The sequence below is a fragment of the Procambarus clarkii genome, chromosome 66 (assembly GCF_040958095.1).
Source record: "Procambarus clarkii isolate CNS0578487 chromosome 66, FALCON_Pclarkii_2.0, whole genome shotgun sequence".
In the NCBI taxonomy this organism is placed as follows: domain Eukaryota; kingdom Metazoa; phylum Arthropoda; class Malacostraca; order Decapoda; family Cambaridae; genus Procambarus; species Procambarus clarkii.
Genome location: NC_091215.1, coordinates 23,370,183 through 23,393,197, shown reverse-complemented (window position 1 = coordinate 23,393,197; position 23,015 = coordinate 23,370,183). Strand labels below are relative to the sequence as shown.

Genomic DNA, 23,015 nt, shown 5'->3' with positions numbered 1-23,015 from the left:
CTTTTATTTAAAACATCTTTCAGAAAATAGTTTGGAGACTTCTATAAAAGCACAGTACGCTACACAAATGCAAATATGCAACTTAATACAGTAATCAGCACAATTAGTTCAGAACTGATAAGTCTTGAGATCAATTTCCATGCAAGACAATGGTATTTGAACATATTTCCATACACCAAATGCCTGCCTCCATTCACCTAGCAGTAAATAACTCACCAAGAGTTGGGCAACCGTTATGGACAGCATTATCAAGAAGGTCAGACATTGCCCTAGGCCAAGGGAAACTTTGATAGACCTAACAGTCTTCCTGTTAATGACCATGGGAACCTTATCAATTATATATACACAATACTGTACACACACACACACCAAAACATTTATACCATACAGATGTAAATAAAGAAAACAGAACTGGTTTAACATAAATTGGAAGAGGAACAAAAAAAAAAAAATAATCAATACAGGAAGAGTCCAAACTCACAAACATACCAGTACTGTACAGTATTACTAACAAACAAGAAGCAACCACACAGCATTGAGAAGAGACAATGACATTGTGAACAGAAAATAGCGGACAAATTTAAAACAGAACCCAGCCTATTCTATAAATTCATAAAACACAAATTGCAATTACAAAAATTCCAAATGTTACAAATGGGAGACAAACTCAGACAGAAAAGGAAATGTGAGAAACCATTAACTGGACCATTTCAAGGTGTGTGTTCGTGCAGGAAGAGATTTTCAGCAAACCAGCATCAATATCGACTTTGAAATGTAAAGTGCACATATAAGTGTCCCGAGAAGAAGTAGAAAAACTGTTCCGAGAGCTAGACAGTCTTCTCTCGAGTCTTACCTCAGGTCTTAAGAAAATGTGCAACCGAGATTAACACCCGACTAAAGACTATCTTCCAAACATCCTTATGAACAGGGAACCTTACAGAAAAAAAAAAAAAAAAAAGTCAACAAACACGGTTACTATAAGAATTTTAACAGGGAAGACCTTCTGAATTATAAACGTGTATCATTGACAGGCGTGTTAGTAAAAGCACTAGAAAAAAATAGCTAAAATCAAATGGACAGAGCACATACCTAACATAACACTTTCAATTTCAAATGGGAATGTCCTGCAAAATCAATCTACTGTACTTAGTTACTATGATAAAGCCACAAATATTAGAATGAATGGCTGAACTGACTGCGTAAACCTAGACTTAAAAAAAAAAAAAAATTGACAGTCAGTGTTCTACTGGAATAAGAACAAGAAAACTACTGGAAATTAGAATACATTATGCAGTAACAGGCAAACTATGTTAGAATGAAATTTTTGTTTTAATAGGTAGACAAATGTGAACAGTGTTCAGAGGCAATGTATCCGACTGGAGAAATGTTACTAGCAGAGTACCTCAAGGTTCCGTTCTTGCACCAGTAATGTGCATGATGCAACAGAGAGAACGCATAGTTAAATGAATATCTTTACAGATAAATTGTTAGGGAAGTCAGGATCCATTATTACCTGGAATCCCAGGCTGTAAAGGGAAATCAGGATTCGATTCCAGAGAGGCAGCCTGAGAAATGGTTAGCACATCTAAGGAAGGCAGCAGGGATGAAAATTACCACACTTCCAACATGTGAAGGTAGTAATGAAAAATAACAATGCGAGACTTGTCCAAGAATGGAATCGGAATGAGTACAGTACTCATTCCGTACTCATCCTTTAACGAGGGTCTATTGGAAGGCAAGTCTGGTGCCAGCAGCTGCAGTAATTCCAAATTCTAAATAGTAGAGATCTGTTTGTCAGAGAGCCAAGCCCTAGGCCCAAATGCTGTGTGGGGATGTCGGGAGAAAATAAATGCCTTCAAATAAAGTAATAGTTACACTCGCTGTTTACAGCAGGAGTAACCATGTCTAACAATAATTCAACAAAAAATTTCTAAACGATTAATAAAAATCTGGCAAATAGTGGCAAACACCCAACAAAATAGTGGCACACGCCCAACAAAAACATTGGAGCATTAAGAATTTTCTTCGTTAGGAGTTTGCCACAACACGGGTACAAAAGTTACAAGAAGTTCTCTTTTGCAAGCAGAGTTGTAGACGGGTCGAAACAAGTCAAGTGAGAAGGAGGTGGATGCTAAAACCATTAGTAGCAAAGCATCACTAGACAAAGATTATTGGGAAGACAAGATTCAATGAGCATAGCTCTCATCCTGCAACTACACTCGGGTAATTACTTTTACATATACACACACACACACACACAAATACCACAATTACACAAATGTCACATACAAATGCCCCGCATATATACAATTTCCACGCAAATGCCACACACACACACACACACACACACACACACACACACACACACACACACACACACACACACTAGACTGTGTGTCTGAAGTGTATATCTGAAATAGTGACAAACACTGAGGGGGAGAACACCGAAGGTACATTGGGACCCATAAGGCACATTGTTATGAAAATACACAAAACGTTTACATCTTTGTTTTTAAATTAACACATTTAAATAATAAGGATGTAAACCAAATTTGAAGGACATACCATTTAAACAAAAAATTTGTCAAAGCAAATGTCTAACAATAATTTGAAAGTAAACTGGAAAACTTAAGAGGGGATGACAGTACAGTACAGCAATATGCACAGTCATATTCAGTTTCCAAAAATAATAAACTATGTGCATTTTCATACAATACTCAATGTGTGTAATGTACCTTTTAATAAAAACACATTAGCAAGCAATTGCCATAACTTTCATATACAGTTTAAATTAATTGAATGTTCCATTCCTAATCAGTTGAACATAAACTAGCTAAAATACAAAATAAAGATGAAAGAACCAATGCTATATTAAATTATGCACTAGGCAAAAAAAGTTCAAGTGCATTAGAAATTTATTTAATAAGAAATTTGTTAAAAAGGGCATTTCTAAAATGCAATTAATTGATTATTTATCAAGATTCACCGAAAATCTAAAACATAAAAACAATGGAGCATTACCCGAGGTGCTCAAGATCATGAATATCAGTAGAGTCATGAATGAGCGTGATAAAATCTTCGTAGCTAGCTGCATACATATAGGTGCGGCGGTGAAGCTCTTCTGCTGCGTGCTGCTGCCGGAGATATGACACCAACCTCTGATTGATCCAATCTGGGTCACACACACGATCAATCATAGGCTCAAAAACTGAAAAAGAAGCAGCTCTATCACAAGGGAGTGATTAAATATTTTACAGGATAGTCGAATCCATTTCAGTAGTGAACACAGTTGTCCGTAAATTTTTTTCACAGTACAATATTTAAAATTTTACTTATTCTCGTTAAGAAATAGCTCCCTCTTCAAAACACAACAAAGAAAAACACAGAATAAAGTATAATACAGTACAATAAACCTTTTATCAAGATTCCCTTCACCTGGACTGTATGGGTCTCGAACCACGAACCTCACGCTTGTGAGGCCATAACACCATCAACTAGGCTATGAGCAGTCTTAAAAAAGTTTTCAGAAGCTTCATCCTGCTACACACCAAAATTTTCAACTTTCCCTGACTACTACTGAAGCCCAGAGGAATTACTGACCCACGTCCATGTCATATAAATTGCCATCCACACTGTGGAAATAAGTATTCCATTCACCTGGCAACTTGTCCTCTTATAAATTGCGCATTAATTTGGCTGTTTACCTGTATGGCAGAAAATGGACGTAATTTGAAAATGGAAAAAAAAATTAAAATAAATTTGAAATTTTGTTTTTTTCCAAAACAGTAAGTTAAAGATCCTCTGGTAGGTTAGGAGGGCAGGAAATTCTCCTAAACTTTCAAAACGTCATGAAAAACATCAATTGAAAGTTTCCTCTCCTCACCAAACGAGTGTACGTACTGTACAGAGGTCTACATTATAATTTCTAGCTTTTATTTTTAATAATTCCAATACTTTTATATTTTTTCAAACGTATATTTTTTACTTTTATCGATACAAATGTTAATTTTCTTTATAAATTGCCAATGCCTGCAAGTATTTAGAGTTGTGTATGGAAGAGAAGGCTTATTCTGGAGCGATGTAGAGTAGTGTTTCATGCTTTTGGGTGGCCTCTACCTACCCTCCTCCCTCTGCAACAGAGAGGACAGCCAGGATCTGATCAATAAAGGTAGGTGTATGTGTGTATGTGTATGTGTGTGTGTGTGGGGAAAGAGTGCTGTGAATGGTGGGAGCTATCTAACTGTTGTGAAGGAGTTTCTATTAATTTTTCTATCACCCAGCATCTGTGTAATAATTCATAATTCACCATGTCAGGGGACAGGCAGCCAATTTATACATACGGTACATGTTAGACTTATATCAAGGTTCCCCTCCAGGGTTGAATTACTGACCTTCTACAGAATGTAACTCCACAGCAAGCTGACTAACGCCTGTGTACTTATTTACTGCTGGGTGAACAGGCCCATTAGGCGATACGAAACGTGGCCAACTATTTTCAGTCTTGCCTGGAATTCTTGATTTAGAGTCGAAAATAAACCCGACTGTACTACTGGGACCCTCGAGTGTACTAGGGGTCCCAGTAGTATATGAATTGAATGTTTAACGAACCACTCTGGAATAAGAAGGGGGATAACAGCAAGATGGCAATAGTTTATAAACAAACCTTTACAAGCCAAAAGTTCCTTAAGAAGTGTGCGCAATGGTGTGCATCGAGAGTATTCTGATGGGAGACATCGAGAAATAAGCAGCTCTGCCACCAGCCGAAGGAAGTTTCTCTCTCTTTCTGGAGAACACAATTGAGGAACCAAGTGGAATATACCCCTTTCGCCTCGAGCTTCTCTGCAAATTAATAACCAACTTATTTGTTACAAATTTACTAAAATCTCATAGTTTAATAAGTATATAACTTTCACCATCTTCATAAAACACCAATTTGCTATTTTTTCTTTAATATAATTATGTAGGCAAAGTTCACTAGCATTTAAAATACTCTGCCATTAAACAGGTTTACTTTTAATATTGCAAATGAGCAATTGTTTAATTAACCCTTAAACTGTACAAATCATCATATGAGTAACTCAATAAATTGCTCATATCACATGATTTTTGGAGTACCGCGCAAGATTTAAAAGGACCATGGCTACACGGGGTTCACACCAGCTTTTCCAGTGCTCTAGTAACCCACCCCAATCTTGAAAAAAATATCCCGAGTCCCTCACTTATCTTCTAGGGCCTTAGTAAGAAAATAATGACCACTGCTTGGCAACATTACCATCCAGTGTCTGAACGTTTAGGGCAACAATAGAGGAGACACTAAACTTTTAGCAACAGCAAATGAGCGATTACCATGTATATATTCGAGTAAAAATTAATGCTATATGCAATTTTAAGATTTAGGCTTATAATATGTATACACATTATTATGAATAAGCATGTGGGTGTCTGAATATCTATATACTTGTATATCCATACATACTTATATTTTCAAAGTTATACATAATAGACAGTACCTTTGACACACAAATACAACCTGTTAGCATGAAAAAAACTAAATAAAGTGAGAAACAATAAAAATAAAAAAAGGTTATTCCCATGCAGCACCAACTCATTTGACCTAAAAATATGCAGCTTCTCCAGGCCACTATAGCTAAACCACAAGAGCTAGAGACGTTTTAATTGGATATTTGTTCTTCCTGAAGACTAAAGTAACAATGTCACAAGAAAAATAATTGTTTCATAATTTTTTTTTTCTTTGAGCACATGGGGGGGGGGGTATGTCAGCTATTAACAGTTAGCAGTCTAAGGACTAAAACATATTGCACTACTAAATACAATGCATAGGCCTCGGCTGGCTTTACCCTTGAATAGCTCCAAATCGCTGTCTGTCATTACCACCCATGTTTGAATCACCGTATGTGATATTTTTTAATTAGTTTTGTGATCTATATTTTGCCATGCACAACACTATGTAGGACTTTAAATTAGCCGAGCCATATAAGGGTTAAAACAGTGCAAGCCATGAATGCTACAAGCGTACTTCGCTATACTTCAACGGCCATATTGTGGTGCTCGACTCAATTTAGTGTAGTGTACTAGTTGAGAATTTCAACCATTGCCATACTACTGTACTCTATTGTATTGTCTTGTAAAAAATGTATAGCATTCCTATCTACAGATATTTCCAAAGACTTACCCAGCAGCTTGAGCAATCTTGATCTGTTCAAGGTGACGTGTAAGACAATTAACTGCGCCACCAGTAACAAAGCGAACATGATCCATACGGGCTAGCCTCTCGTTAATGTTTACAACGCTATACCACAAGACGCTCCTGCATTCACGGAAACAATAAAATGTACTCGTTTCAAGAAATGGTTGGAAAAAGATGAAAAAAAAGTACAGTACTGTATATACTGAATCATTACAGATCAATTACAAACATACTTCAGTTTTTTGTCAATGAAAACATTCTATCAGGCATGTAACCATATCTAAACACTAATTCTAAACATTAAAAAAGATTTATGAAATACTGTAATTAACATACAACTTAAGACTTAAATTTTATTAAGCTGGTCTACTGTAGTTGCTTAGAAGATATGATCCTTGGAATAATACAAATTAAATTATTACTGCATTACTACTAATAATATAATATGTACTCTATTAACAAATAATATAATTCTAAACAAATATAAGTACAGTAATATAATTATTAACAAAAAATAATATATTAACAATATTAGTACTGTAAATGCAGTACTGTATTGTAATAAATAACAATATAATATTATTCAAAGAAATGCAATGATTGAAATGAGAATGGGATTAAATTTACAGTGAGTATGATAGAGTTTGTGACATTAACACTGGAATATCTATTCGTTTCATGCGGAGAGGAGGATGGAATAAGCCGTTTCAGAGCTTTCAGAATTGCTCGAGTGACGTACACACTTCCAGGGATACGGAGAGAGAGACACATGCTACACGAGGGTATTAGCTAATGACCTCGGGAAATACAAATGCACTTTACTGCTGCAAACCCTCTCGACAGTGTAATAGGTCTGCTCCATGGTAAGTACAGAAAATAGAAGGCAAAATTGTACCTCTCAAGGTGAAAAAGATTCAGCATGAACCGGGACAATTACGGTGTTTGTATGAATGGCATGATAATATACCTTGGTTACCAAGAGTCAATAGTTTACATGTATATTGTGACGGGTCAGTGGTGGAAGATGGCAGGGCAGGGTGTGGTGACCTAATAAGGGAATATACCGAGTTTGGAACTGTGGACAGGAAAATTGTACTTCGACTTGGTAATTACTGCATATATTATCCACACACGCTGAACTGCAGGCCATTCTGGCTGGTTTGGAGGAAGTATGGCAAGACGAAATAGATGTTTTTGCATTTGTCGATATCCGAGGAGCACTTTATTCCTTAAACAGTCAAAATCCAGTATTGTATTCATGTCCATAGTCGAGGATTGTAAAAGAGAGATTAAATGAGATACAGCCGAAAGGTCACAGTGAAATTCATGTGGATGCCATGTCACGTTGGAATAGTGCTCAAGTTGGCAGATGACCTGGCCAAACGCACCACATTTTATTTTATTTTATTTATTTTATTTAATTTTATTTATGCATATACAAGAATGTACATAAGGAATGTGAGGATACAAATATGGCAATTACAGTCTTGTAAAGCCACTAGCACGCGCAGCGTTTCGGGCAGGTCCTTAATCTAAGAAAATTTTAAGGAGGTAAATACTTGCAAAATTAGACAAAAAATGATAACAGATTACATGAAATGAAAAAAAAGATGAGAGAAAATTGTAGGTACAGTATATTAAAGCACATAGGAAGCTAAGATTGATTGCAATGACAGCTTGAATGGTAGTTGACAAAAAAATTGGTAGGCATAATACAGCATATGGCTAGCACATAAAAGAAGACAGCAATGAACACAATGATAAGGTTGTTTGAAATTACATAAAAATTAGGAGATTGGGTAACACTAGGTACAGAGCAAATTTAAAGCTCAGTGTAGGAAACTAAGAAGATGAAGTTAGGTACTTTTTGGTTTTGCTTTTAAATAAGGCAAAAGTTTTACAGTTTTTCAATTCACTAGGGAGTGAGTTCCATAGACTAGGTCCCTTAATTAGCATAGAGTGTTTACACAGATTAAGTTTGACCCTGGGGATATCAAAGAGATATTTATTTCTGGTGTGGTGATAATGGGTCCTATTACATCTGTCCAGGGAGAGTTTCAGAGCATGGTTTGCATTTAAGAACAGGGTTTTGTAAATGTAGTTGACACAAGAGAATGTGTGGAGGGAGTTAATATTTAGCAAGTTTAGGGATTTAAACAAGGGAGCTGAGTGTTGTCTGAAAGCTGAGTTAGTTATCATTCTGATAGCAGATTTTTGCTGTGTGATGATGGGCTTAAGGTGGTTTGCAGTGGTAGACCCCCATGCACAGATACCATAATTAAGATAGGGGTAAATTAGTGCATAATATAGTGAGAGGAGAGCAGAGTTAGGAACATAATATCTGATTTTGGAGAGTATACCAACTGTCTTAGAGACTTTCTTAGTTATGTGTTGAATGTGGGTGCTGAAGTTGAGTCTCTTGTCTAGGAATAGGCCAAGAAACTTGCCATCATCTTTATTACTGATGTTAATGTTGTCTATCTGTAGCTGAATTGCATTTGATGATTTGCTTCCAAATAAGATGTAGTAAGTCTTTTCGATATTTAATGTTAGTTTGTTCGTTGACATCCATAAGTGGACTTTTTTTAATTCATTATTCACAACATTATTTAGTGTATGTGGGTTGAGGTTTGAATAGATAAGAGTAGTATCGTCAGCAAACAGTATAGGTTTGAGAATATTAGAGACATTAGGCAGATCGTTTATATATATAAGAAATAGAAGAGGTCCTAAGATGCTGCCCTGTGGCACTCCAACGGTAATTGGTAGAGTGGACGAAGTTGTATCATTGATGGTTACATATTGGTGTCTGTCACTAAGATAGGATCGGATGTAGTCAAGAGCAAGGCCTCGGAAATGAAAACTATAAGTTGACATTGAATGTGTTTCAGCAAGGAGACAAATAAGAAGCATAATTAGAAATATTCAGGCACAAACATTACTGGCAAGGAGAGGTATAATGTACGAGGGAAGTCAAACCATGGAGCACTACACACCAGAGTCAAAACACCCATTTCACTTGTGGTAAAAGGAGAAATGCTTGGAGTGACTGCACACATGTGGCTCAGGCATGGCTACAAATATTACTGGGAATATGGAATAGATGTTAATGAGAATGAAACAAAGTGTAAACTATGTGGTACGTTAGGGTCATACACCCTCACCCATTATGTTCTCGATTGCTCATTGATTAACGTACAGTATATAGAAACACGAGACAAGAACTGTTCCTAAGCAAATTGCCTGGATGTGTTACAACAGAAAGATTGATGATATTTTGAGAGGTAAGAATTTTACACCAATATTGTAACCTTGTTTAATTGTTTGAATGTCTATTGTAAATTGTTTGTACTTAGTCATAAAATTACAGTACATTACACATGATGCAGTGAAGCATTCTTAAGTACATAAATATTACATGAAGCCACTCCTAGGCAAGTACCAGGTAGGGTCTGGTGACTGAGTAAATGGACAGTGAAGAGTTTTTCAAGCCAGAAAAAAAATTGCACTCAATGCCATAGCTGAACTACTGAAGAATAGTTGTTGAAAGAATACAAGAAAGTACTTTACCAAAGAACTAAAAACCACTAAAAGCTTTAACAGTACTGTACTGTATTTATGAGAATACGAGTAGCTCTCTACCTGTAACTACAAATAGGTATTAAACTACTGTAATGGATAATAGCACACACTAGCACTTTTTCTTACTCTTCCTTTCACTCTTTAACATACAAATTAACATAGAATAAATACAATTTACTATATATTGTACTGTACCACTAGTTAACATGTTCCAGGTTTCATATTACTGTACTTATAACTACTTACCTAAGAGCTTCAATACTTGGGGTAGTTTCATTAACCAAAGTCGCGTACCATGGTGTTACATCATTCTCAATGAATCCATCAATTAGCTCATTGATAGCACCGTCAATTTTACGACTAATAATGGCTCCATGCCTTGTTGGCAGGGAACTTTCTGCATCGCAGCGGACACTCTGCACCAGTGAACAGAACACAATTATTGGTTATGCAGCGTGATAGCACTTAGGAAGACAATGTACTGGAATAACCACTGTATAATAGGACATCTTGTCTCCAAGACATGTTTTTATTTTTGGATATGCTCCCACTAAAGCACATTTTAGGGGTCCTATATGGATCCTCCATAGTACAGTAATCGATGTATTTGGCTCGTAGGTGGTTCAATCCCTGGGAAAGGTAGAAATGATTGGGCACATTTCCTTTCGCCTGATACAACTGTTCATCTAGCAGTAAACAGGTACCCAAAAAGTTAGACAATAATTGTGGGCTGCATCCTGGGGAAGGTCAGTAGTTAAACAGCTTCAATGTCATCAGTTCCGAGTCGTGTGTAAATTACCTTTCATTCATAAAGAGGGAATGACTGCTGTTCAAAATTTATACTGGGACCTTAAAAGCTTTGAGGATGGGTTGCTAACAGTGCCACTCCTATCCACTGCTCACCAGCAACTAAATAATAAAGATGCGATTTTTGTTTAACTAGGTAACTTAACTTCAGGGAGCCGGTCGGCCGAGCGGACAGCACGCTGGACTTGTGATCCTGTGGTCCCGGGTTCGATCCCGGGCGCCGGCGAGAAACAATGGGCAGACGTTTCTTTCACCCTATGCCCCCGTTACCTAGCAGTAAAATAGGTACCTGGGTGTTAGTCAGCTGTCACGGGCTGCTTCCTGGGGTGAAGGCCTGGTCGAGGACCAGGCCGCGGGGACACTAAAGCCCCAAAATCATCAAGATAACCAAGATATGAAATATTGAAGATAATTTCCATCCCCACACATGGGGTAAGACAGCATGTCATGAATGTCAAATATGAAGGCATATCAAGCTACCACTACAGAATCGTTCCGACATTGTGCAAGAGTTGTGGCACGTAAGTAAAGAGTGCTGTACGCTTATATCTAATAACTAACTAGATTAAAAATTAAAGAAGAAAATTCACAAAATGCAGTATTACCTCTTTTGATATGTACTGTATATGTTCACAATTGTGAAACTAAATGTTATAGAATTTATCAGGCAGATGAAAGGGACTAAAGCTTGACAAGTATATACTGTAAATAGTAAATCAATTGTAGCATTTAAAATAAGCACTTTATTGCAAATCGTTTAATTATTATTCCCATTCAGTAATGTTCCTAAGATAAAGGAAAGGACATGTTCAATACCAAAGCTGAACTATCATCAACTCAAACTCTTCAGGATGTAACTCGATGCATGAAAACAGTAAACAAACCGTTATGAATCTGGTGAATATACAGGAGTCAAATGTCAAGGTAAAAAGAGGGTCAAAGAATGGAAGTTCCCAGAATGAACAAAGCATTAATGACATTTTTTATGGCAAAAGAATGAAATAAGCCGAGAACCTGTACTGCAAGAGTTCAATAATGCAAATTCCAGTAACCTTAATGAATTCAGTTGTCTCATGCATGGAAAAATGGCAGAAGTAAATAGGCAAATTATGAAAATGTGCATATTTGTACCACAGGTTGTGTTATAAACTTTTTTCATTCTTGTTGTTTTTGGACATTCTTGGGATGAAATTTGGCAAACTTGAATGTTTCGCTAACTCAAATAGGGGGGGGGGGGCTTCCCCCCACTCCCCAATATGATTTATATTACCGAGAGCAGACAGCATTTTTCCATACCAAATATATATTTTTTCCCCTCTTGATCTGTACTTCTAAATAATTAAGTGACCATCACTACCTTAAGTAAAAACCAATTACTAATTCTCTGGAATAGTTTTGAATTGCAACCAAATAAAAAAAATACTGTACTGCATATTAAAGAGGGCACTACTTTTGAGCTGGATTTAGAAACCTCCAGCATCTTCACTGACCCAGCATGACTTTACGGAAATGTTTGACAAGATCAAGACTGTGGTGGAGCAAAATCAGCTGGTCTTGATGGTGCATTTTGCCATTCATGGGAACAAGACCTTGCCTTTGACAGCAACCCAAATATTATGCTCAAAAAGAACTTTAGCTACAGTATGCTCAAATCCTATTTTTTAATCAAGAGACATCTATGATTTTCCTAACACTAAATTACATCCAAACGACACAAACTATATTCAATAAATAGCACTAAATTCAATAGCATTCCTCACAATATCAAGTTAGTTTTGTATAGCCGAGAATACGTTTTAATTATTAGGTTAAAAATAAGACGCAGTCAAAACAAGCTTACCGCAATAAGTGCATGTAGGGCAGAGATCCCTGCAGGAACACGCACTGTAACCTGGTGCTTAGCCGACAGCATAACGTATGCCGCAACAGTGAGTGTGGCGCCGAGAACCATGGCCGAGATGCCTCCAACAACCAGAGAGAAGGGGAGTACGACCCCTAAACCCCCTCCATCTCTGCCCCACCCCCATACTGCACTCACGCAGCAAGCAGCTAACAACCCTCCGACAGCTGCACCCCACATCCACCCACAACCCTGGCAAGATGAGAAAACTCATTAAAAACTGTATTTGCTCAAAAGCATTAATCAAATGGACACTGAATTAAATGTACAGCCATTAAAAAAAAGGCATACTGTAATTAAAATGTTAAATTAATTTGGTGAAAATTTTGTTATATACAGTATCAAAATAAAATAGTATGTGATGTGAATAAATTAAGTTATGATATGTGAAAAAGAAAATAGATGCAAAAAAATATTTATAGATCAGGATACAGATAGGTAATGAAAGCAGCATTCTAAGGAGTTCCTGAGCATTGAAAATAAACACACACACAGTATATATATACAGTACAGTACATGACAAACTAAAATTTACACTACATACTTAAATTTGAAGATTCAATATGCAGATCGAGTAGGAAGAGAATAAAACACTAATACTACACACTGAAGAAAGAGGCTTGCTGCAAACCAGGTCACTGGAGGGATGGTAAAGGCAGGCTATAATGGTGGTACTGTATATGCAAACATTTCCTGAATGCAAGCACAAGAGCCCAAGAGATCAGATGTGTAGATAAATTGATCCTACAAGTGAACCTTTCTTAATACTGTATATAAGTGTCCTACTGCACTGAAAATGTTAAGCTAAGCAATTAAACCAAGAATAAAATGCATACGAGGAGATAAATGTTACACTAAAAAAAAAAAAAAAAATTTCATTTGGGGATTTGAAGAGCAAGTCAAGTTGATGAATATAAATATGTAGTAGCGTATCAGAAGATATAGCGAATCAAGATATACAAAAATCAAATATATTTATACTGTACATGTATATGGTTAGGTAAATGTGTTTATGATAAAAATGCAAGAATTATCTGAAAAATGATGGAAGACAAATTAATATCCTTGCATTTACACGAGAAACACTGCAAATATAAAAACTTGAGTATGAACAATTGAGGACCATTCAGATACACACTTTAGATTCTTCAAAAGAGTAATAAAAAAAATTAATTAAACAAGAATTCTCTGGCCATATTTTCTCAAATTATTGTTATAAGTGTCACAGTACTTTGATCTCTGCCCATCATTCTTTGTAGGGGGCTTTTATGCTCACTACATGATTTTTGTTTTGTTTAATCAAGTATATTCTTATTAACCTGTCCTCTCAGAAGTAGATCACAGTACTGTACTATATAAATCTCCAGTGGCCAAAATATGACGTATTCCAAGTCATAGCAGCTCGCAAAATTGATGGGCTGTCACATTTTCTACTCGTGTGGTCCTTGGTCAAGTTCAGGCAATCCAGTACATTATTTTCGTGACAACTCGAAAGGACAGACCGACAGACCGAGCTATATATAAATATGCAGGTCGAGTCCAATTGTACTTAATCTGACTAGGAGTGCTTGAACATTATCCACTGTGATCCGTTTTTTTAATACCCATTATGACATACCCAGTTAGATTTATACCATATCAAATTTTGTTTAGTGTCCCATGGACATTGTATCAAAATAGCACAGCATGCCATACTCCCGCATCCATATAAACTAAGAGCAATTCACCGAGAGTCTTGTTTCCAACACTGCAATTATCACATTAATAAAACTATAATGCAGGCAATTCTCAAACTGCTCTTAAAAAAAAAAAAAATGCCGAACATTTTTTTAACGTCCAATTCAAATACATGTACTGTACAATATTTAATTATTTCGTGTACAGTACACATAATAGAACAACATTGAAGTGTACATTCAAAATTTATAGTAATTACAAAGCATTTTACAACAATAGTGAAATGTTACTTCCAAAACTATGCTAAACACAACTGCCGAACTGCCAGTCAGAGCCACTGGATTGTCTCCTCCCGTTTCCCATGATGTAACACAAGCTGGCCTTCAATATAGACGTTCTAACCTGCCCCTTAACTGATGTATCTGCAATCTTGGGATGTCTTAAACGCTGTGACCGCTGAATTCTTAAATGTTAATCTTCACGACGGGCTTCCTACTCGCGTCCTCCTGGAGCTGTCAGTCTGCACCGACACCTGTTCTAGTGTTTACTGCGGGTCAGCTGATCGATCCTTCACGTTTTCAATGATGCCAAGACGAACCATTTTCTATGGTCGCTCTGACGAATGGTGCTTACCTAATTTTATTTTATTTTTATTTTATATATATAAATATACAAGAAGGTACATTAGGATTGTGAAAGATACATAGCATAGTAATTACATTCTTGTAAAGCCACTAGTACGCGCAGCGTTTCAGGCAGAAACTAATGTGGCTTTCCATACGCTGACAAGGGAGTGAGGGAATAACTGGCCGAATGTTCAGTAATATGTTCATTGCTTGTGATGTGCGTGTGTGTGTAAATGAATACTTTGTATTGAACGAGGGTGAGAATAGCTTAAGCAACCTCCTCCTTTGATGTGTATTTTATCCCTCAATACATCTATTTCAATTCGCTAGTTAGCCTTGTTACACCTGTTGCGTTAAATTTTAATTTAACTTTTCCGTCGACACAATTCTTTATCAAATCTAAAGTTAAAAGTTGTGAATGGAGATTGCATTCTTCCGGGCGTTGAGCTTCAGCTTTTGGGTCCCGCCTCTGATCGTATCTGATTGATTGATTGATTGATAATGATTAAGCCACCCAAGAGGTGGCACGGGCATGAATAGCCCGTAAGAAAATCGTATTTGAGATATCCTAGTGAATATATAGCCACTATCACATGTGCGTATCAAGCTGTGTGGGTGGAAGCTGCCTACACTTATATACATAAATAAATAAGTATATTTATATACAAGAAGGTATATATTGGATTTATGGGAGTACAGAGCATTGAAGTTATACTTTCTTGTATATTGGATTTATGGGAGTATACAGAGCATTGAAGTTATACATTCTTGTATATTGGATTTATGGGAGTACAGAGCATTGAAGTTATACTTTCTTGTATATTGGATTTATGGGAGTACAGAGCATTGAAGTTATACATTCTTGTATATTGGATTTATGGGAGTATACAGAGCATTGAAGTTATACATTCTTGTAGAGTCACTAGCATGCATATATAGCATTTCAGGCAGGAAATATGCCTTTTTTCTCAGTCAATTCCATTTGTATATTAACTTTCAACCTGTCCCCGCGTAAATGCTCGTGTACCCTATAATTCAAATAATATTTTATAATATAATGATAAAAACAAATCATTTTAAAATAATTTCATGAATATTATACATTGGTTTAATAATATTCCCCCTGAAAATATTGTAGGCCTTTAACTGCATTCATTGACAATTGTATAAATTAACGGTGATCTAACATTGACAATTGTATAAATTAACGGTGATCTAACATTGACAATTGTATAAATTAACGGTGATCTAACATTGACAATTGTATAAACTAACGGTGATCTAACATTGACAATTGTATAAACTAACGGTAACTTAACATTATATTTTGTTAGAGAATTAAGGACGAGATATGGTATATTAGGCCTACCTGTCAATGATAAAGATATTTAACTGGAAAAGATCATCAAAGAGTGGGGGTGGGGAGGGGGCCTTCAACAAGCCGCCGGCTTCCTGTCCCCATCAAAGCCACTAGTGTTAGTGGCTCTCAGGTAAACTCAGATATATAATGTTGATAAAGGAGTTATATTTGTAAAGAGTAAAGCACGTAGGTCTACTAAATGAATTTATATTTATCAGAAGCAGGTGAACTAGAAGCATAAGGTTCTTGTCCAAAATGCGATCAAGACTCATCAAGACAGACAGACAGACAGACAGACAGACACACACACACACACAGAGAGAGAGAGAGAGAGAGAGAGAGAGAGAGAGAGAGAGAGAGAGAGAGAGAGAGAGAGAGTGTGGGAAAGCCACTGTCGTATAGATGGCGGTAAACTTTCGTAAATATTGATTCTCTTGAAGGTGTGAATGTTTTCAAAGCATTCACGTGAGACTGGATATGCGGGGGTTGAGGAGCTAGTCACACTGACGAAGAGGAACAATTAGGCGTGTTTTGCAGAGAATAAATGACAACACTGTGGCTTAAAATTAGGCGACGCCACCCACACAACTACCTCATCAACACTGTATAACTTGCTGGCCTAAATTAATTTTGTGGGGAGCTCAGTCCCTGAGCCCATTATTGTGGCTCTGTAAACCCCCCTTTTCCACTACCGCCCACAGGATGGGTTTGGGGTGCACTGGTGCCCACAGGATGGGTTTGGGGTGCACTGGTGCCCACAGGATGGATTTGGGGTGCACTGGTGCCCACAGGATGGGTTTGGGGTGCACTGGTGCCCACAGGATGGGTTTGGGGTGCACTGGCGCCCACAGGATGGGTTTGGGGTGCACTGGCGCCCACAGGATGGGTTTGGGGTGCACTGGCGCCCACAGGATGGGTTTGGGGTGCACTGGCGCCCACAGGATGGGTTTGGGGTGCAGTGGCGCCCACAGGATGAGTTTGGGGTGCAGTGGCGCCCACAGGATGGGTTTGAGGTGCACTGGCGCCCACAGGATGGGTTTGGGGTGCACTGGCGCCCACAGGATGGGTTTGGGGTGCACTGGCGCCCACAGGATGGGTTTGGGGTGCACTGGCGCCCACAGGATGGGTTTGGAGTGCAGTGGCGCCCACAGGATGGGTTTGGGGTGCACTGGCGCCCACAGGATGGGTTTGGGGTGCACTGGCGCCCACAGGATGGGTTTGGAGTGCAGTGGCGCCCACAGGATGGGTTTGGGTGCAGTGGCGCCCACAGGATGGGTTTGGGGTGCAGTGGCGCCCACAGGATGGGTTTGGGGTGCACTGGCGCCCACAGGATGGGTTTGGGGTGCAGTGGCGCCCACAGGATGGGTTTGGGGTGCAGTGGCGCCCACAGGATGAGTTTGGGGTGCACTGGCGCCCACAGGATGAGTTTGGGGTGCACTGGCGCCCACAGGATGGGTTTGGGGTGCAGTGGCGCCCACAGGATGGGTTTGGGGTGCAGTGGCGCCCATAGGATGAGTTTGGGGTGCAGTGGCGCCCACAGGATGGGTTTGAGGTGCACTGGCGCCCACAGGATGGGTTTGGGGTGCACTGGCGCCCACAGGATGGGTTTGGGGTGCACTGGCGCCCACAGGATGAGTATGGGGTACACTGGCGCCCACAGGATGAGTATGGGGTGCAGTGGTGCCCACAGGATGGGTTTGGGGTGCACTGGCGCCCACAGGATGGGTTTGAGGTGCAGTGGCGCCCACAGGATGGGTTTGGGGTGCAGTGGCGCCCACAGGATGAGTTTGGGGTGCACTGGCGCCCACAGGATGAGTTTGGGGTGCACTGGCGCCCACAGGATGGGTTTGGGGTGCAGTGGCGCCCACAGGATGGGTTTGGGGTGCAGTGGCGCCCATAGGATGAGTTTGGGGTGCAGTGGCGCCCACAGGATGGGTTTGAGGTGCACTGGCGCCCACAGGATGGGTTTGGGGTGCACTGGCGCCCACAGGATGGGTTTGGGGTGCACTGGCGCCCACAGGATGAGTATGGGGTACACTGGCGCCCACAGGATGAGTATGGGGTGCAGTGGTGCCCACAGGATGGGTATGGGGTGTACTGGCGTCCACAGGATGGGTATGGGGGTGCACTGGCGCCCACAGGATGGGTTTGAGGTGCAGTGGCGCCCACAGGATGGATTTGGGGTGCACTGGCGCCCACAGGATGGGTTTGGGGTGCACTACCACCCACAGGATGGGTTTGGGGTGCACTACCGCCCACAGGATGGGTTTGGGGTGCACTACCGCCCACAGGATGGGTTTGGGGTGCACTACCGCCCACAGGATGGGTTTGGGGTGCACTACCGCCCACAGGATGGGTATGGGGTGCATAATAAATGAACTTCTGAATAAAAAAAATCGTCGCCAACTGGGCTTCGTACCTACGGGTTTATATGCATAAGACGAATGACATCTAAACCTTTACATGTCCACTTATGGAACGTCAGCGCCCCCCACCCAGTGCTCTCAAATGCATAGGCCTATAACATTTTTTTTCAAGTGACCTGATAGAGCCATGACCACTCCATTAAAAATCACATGGAGTCTACATACAGCCAGACCACTAAAATAATCCAACCCGTTCTCCCACTTGCTTTTGTCAATATTGGCTTATTTAATAAGTGCATACGTGACATATTAATTAATTGTGAATATTTTAGTTTACCTTGAAAAGCTTCATAGAAAACACCGACCTCACCTAACCTTCTTAGTATGTCAAGATAAGCATCTTATTGCTTCATATTTACAATTATTACTTAACCTATCAGACAGATGGTGACCACTGAAGAGCGGACATAGCAGAAGCACTTCACACCAAACATTCATCGACAACTAACTTTCCCCCCCCCCCCCGGGAAAGGGGGTGTGTTCGGGAGGTATATTATCTCCCGAACACTTTATCTGGTCCTCTCAACATTATATATAAATATTTTTAATTACGTGTGTAAGTAGTATACGTTGAAACGTTAGGCTTTTCCATTTTTTTTTTCGGCTTTTCGAGAACCTTGGTATACACGCCGCCAACACTGCTCCCTCTCTGGGGGGTGATATTAACCCAATACAACCCCCTCCTGGACACAGACAACCCCCACAACCCCCTCCTGGACACAGACAACCCCCACAACCCCCTCCTGGACACAGACAACCCCCTCCTGGACACAGACAACCCCCACAACCCCCTCCTGGACACAGACAACCCCCTCCTGGACACAGACAACCCCCCACAACCCCCTCCTGGACACAGACAACCCCCACAACCCCCTCCTGGACACAGACAACCCCCACAACCCCCTCCTGGACACAGACAACCCCCTCCTGGACACAGACAACCCCCCCACAAGCCCCTCCTTGACACAGACAACCCCCCACAACCCCCTCCTGGACACAGACAACCCCCCACAACCCCCTCCTGGACACAGACAACCCCCCACAACCCCCTCCTGGACACAGACAACCCCCCACAACCCCCTCCTGGACACAGACAACCCCCCACAACCCCCTCCTGGACACAGACAACCCCCCACAACCCCCTCCTGGACACAGACAACCCCCCACAACCCCCTCCTGGACACAGACAACCCCCCACAACCCCCTCCTGGACACAGACAACCCCCCACAACCCCCTCCTGGACACAGACAACCCCCCACAACCCCCTCCTGGACACAGACAACCCCCCACAACCCCCTCCTGGACACAGACAACCCCCCACAACCCCCTCCTGGGCACAGACAGCCCCCTTAACGACCTTCCTCCGCCTCTTTGTCTAACTTTTAATCTCACATGAGAAAATTAAGTTGTAAATAACCCGGGGGGCGGGTCCCCCCGGGCTATGGAGGCGGGGGTTTAATTCTGGGGGAATTGAATTATCCCCCGCTTCTCGTGCGGTCCTTGGTGGGGGAAGAGATGGGGGAATGGGGTAGGGGAGGAATGGGGGTATGGTGGGTAAATGTTGTGTTAGATTCAGCTACTGGGAAGAAAAGTTCCAGGTAGCACGGGATATGGTGAGCCCGTAGTGGACTTAGTTGGCACAGGAGCGGCGCTGAGGTGGGGTAAAGCAGGGGGGACGGGTTTATACCTATCAGTGTCTACGAGGAGGGTGAGCTCTAGCTCTGCATGCCCCGTTTGCCTACTACCCTTGTTACCTAGCAGTAAAATAGGTACCTGCGTGTTAGTCAGCTGTCACGGGCTGCTTCCTGGGGGGTGGAAGCCTGGTCGAGGACCGGGCCGCGGGGACACTAAAGCCCCGAAATCATCTCAAGATAACCTACCATCACACGACTTGATAATGGTCCGAAACGTCGTCGTCTCTTCAGTTTCTCAAGTGTGGTTTGGTCATCGTGTCTTGAGCCCCGTTATTGTGACTCAACGTCTTCTTTGTAACTATAGGCTTTCAAATTCTTGGTCGAATCGAGCCCCTTTATAGTGTAGCTGTCTTCTGGTCTCCCCTCTTTACTCTCGTTATCACCTTATATTAAGAGTGAATTCTGTGTCTCGCATTGTCATTGTTTCCCCTTATATGGCTATAGTGTGGTGGGGAGGAGGGGGTGGATTGGGGCAGGGGGGGGTTTGGGTGAGGGGGGGGGGTAGGAAGGGTATGGGGTATGGTGGGGGCAAGAGAGGAGGAGAGGGGGGGGAGTTATGGGGTATGGTGAAGAGCAGAACAAAACGGAGTAGGAGTAGGAGAGATGAGAGACTCTAATGGGGAATGAGGGGGCAGGGGGAGTGGAGGGGGGGGGGTACGTTGTTAATGAAGGGTAGTTGTGTAGGTTAGCTGAGGAGGCCTCCCGTGTTAATAGTCAAGCACCACCTGTAATTATGTCAGGTGAGTGACCCTTATTTCCTCCCCCCCCCAACCCCCCACCCCTTTCAACTGACCCCCACACACTCCCCCCCACCCACCCACCCACCCCTATATTCAGTTTGACCTTACGTGACCTCAGACTGAAGACCAAGAATATAAGTGTTAACTCTTAGGAGTTTACGGGCTCACCATAGCCCGTGCTACTGGAACTTATTGTTCTGAGTAGCTGAATCTAAGACAACAACAACAACATCTTAGGAGTTACGAACTCTGGTTTCCCTTCAAAACGCATAAATCTTTAGCCTTTTTTCCCCAAATCTTAGGAGAATATATATTTCTTAAAGTCTAGCTGCAAGACACGAACGTAAAAGAGGGGCAAGACTGCCTCATCACAGAGTTGATTGACAGGTGAGAGGCGGGACCAAAGGGCCGAAGCTCAGCTCCCCGTCGCAAGCACAACTAGGTGAGTACACATGAACAAATCCACAAGGGCCGTGACGAGGATTCGAACCTGCGTCCGGGAGCATCCCAGACACTGCCTTAATAGACAGAGCTACGACAGGGTTAAAAAGAGTTGAAACCGAAGTTCTACTGAACTTACTATTCTGAACTGAATACTGAACTTCTATTCTCAGTATTCCATTCGCCTGGGGTCTTGGAGACTCGAACCGTGGGCCCCATGCGTGTCAAGGCGAAGCTCACGCATTTGTGTTTATACTGTCAGAAGTGTGGGCTTCCAGCAACGCCTGGCAGCCCTCAACACCACCCAAAATAAAATAGGTTAATCCCAAGGTCTCTCTTTGAACTTGTGTATATATATGAACTCTTTAGTGCTTCCTTCATTACGGGCTCACCATAGCCCGTGCTACATAGACATTTCCTTTTGAGTAGCTAAATCTCAAAACAACAAAGCAATAGCTTCCTCCGGTACACCTGAGAGAAGTTATGTTGAGAGGTTATGTTGAGAGGTTATGTTGAGAGGTTATCTTTAGAGGTTATCAGCTGCTGATCACATTACCCAGAAACACCCAAATGATTCCCCTCTTCTCTTCTCCCTCTACCAATGTTGTTGTTATTTTAGATTTAGCTACTCAGAACGAAATATCCATGTAGCACGGGCTATGGCGAGCCCGTGACCCTCTATCAGTCCCCTCTCCTTTATCCCCTTCCTTACCGTACTGTCTCTCCTCTCCTATCATCCTCCACATCACCCCCCCCCCCCCTCTCTCTCTCCTCGTCGCTCCTCCCTCACCCCCTGGCCCATACCCCCACCTCTCCCCCTCTCCCAACCTACCACCACCACCCCCCCTCCACCTCCCCCCACCACCCGGGGGCCCATCGGGTCCTCCGGGTGAACATGATCCCGGGTTAAACACCAGCGTTTTACACCAGTACGTTAGTAATGCATAGGTCTGCCACCGGTGCCAGCACAACCCCCTCCCCCCTCTCCCCCATAGTGCCAGCACGACCCCCTCCCCCCCCCCCTGCATCAATATTCCACTAACAGGGCCAGTTGGCCTTATCTAACAATGGCTCTCTCTCCCGAATGTAGAAAAGCAAAAATCAGGAGGATTTGTTTCTTAGATAAATTACCCCCTTTGAGTTGGCCACGTCAACTCACACACACAATTTAGACAAATGTTAAACCAAAGAGTTTACATTATACATTTTATATATATATATTTTTTTTTCATTCAGGCTTGTTCGCATATATATATGTGTGTGTATATCACGAAAATAAACACGTGATTAAGAATGTGACAATGTCAGACCACGGAGGAAAATGAAACAGGAATTTCCTTAAGTACTTTCGTATATTAAATACGATTCCTTCTGAAGATGTATTTAATATACGAAAGTACTTAAGGAAATTCCTGTTTCATTTTCCTCCGTGGTCTGACATTGTCATATATATATATATATATATATATATATATATATATATATATATATATATATATATATATATATATATATATATTATATATATATATATATATATATATATATATATA

At 41.0% G+C, this 23,015-nt stretch overlaps 1 protein-coding gene across 2 annotated transcripts in view; it reads right to left on the bottom strand.

Moving 5' to 3' along the window:
• The window catches only part of LOC123769186 (sorting nexin-25), a 41,089-nt gene extending 26,357 nt beyond the window's left edge, over positions 1–14,732 (bottom strand). Inside the window, exons 1-6 of one of the 2 annotated variants that reach the window (XM_045760201.2) lie at positions 14,577–14,732; positions 12,438–12,689; positions 10,037–10,206; positions 6,194–6,328; positions 4,664–4,839; positions 3,022–3,208 (exon numbers count right to left, since the gene is read on the bottom strand). In XM_045760201.2, the coding sequence (XP_045616157.1) occupies positions 3,022–3,208; positions 4,664–4,839; positions 6,194–6,328; positions 10,037–10,206; positions 12,438–12,677 (908 nt within the window). In that variant the 5' untranslated portion in view covers positions 12,678–12,689; positions 14,577–14,732. The remainder of the gene's footprint in view (positions 1–3,021; positions 3,209–4,663; positions 4,840–6,193; positions 6,329–10,036; positions 10,207–12,437; positions 12,690–14,576) is intronic. The other variant, XM_045760202.2, reaches the window with a different exon arrangement.
• Positions 14,733–23,015: the final 8,283 nt, after the last annotated feature.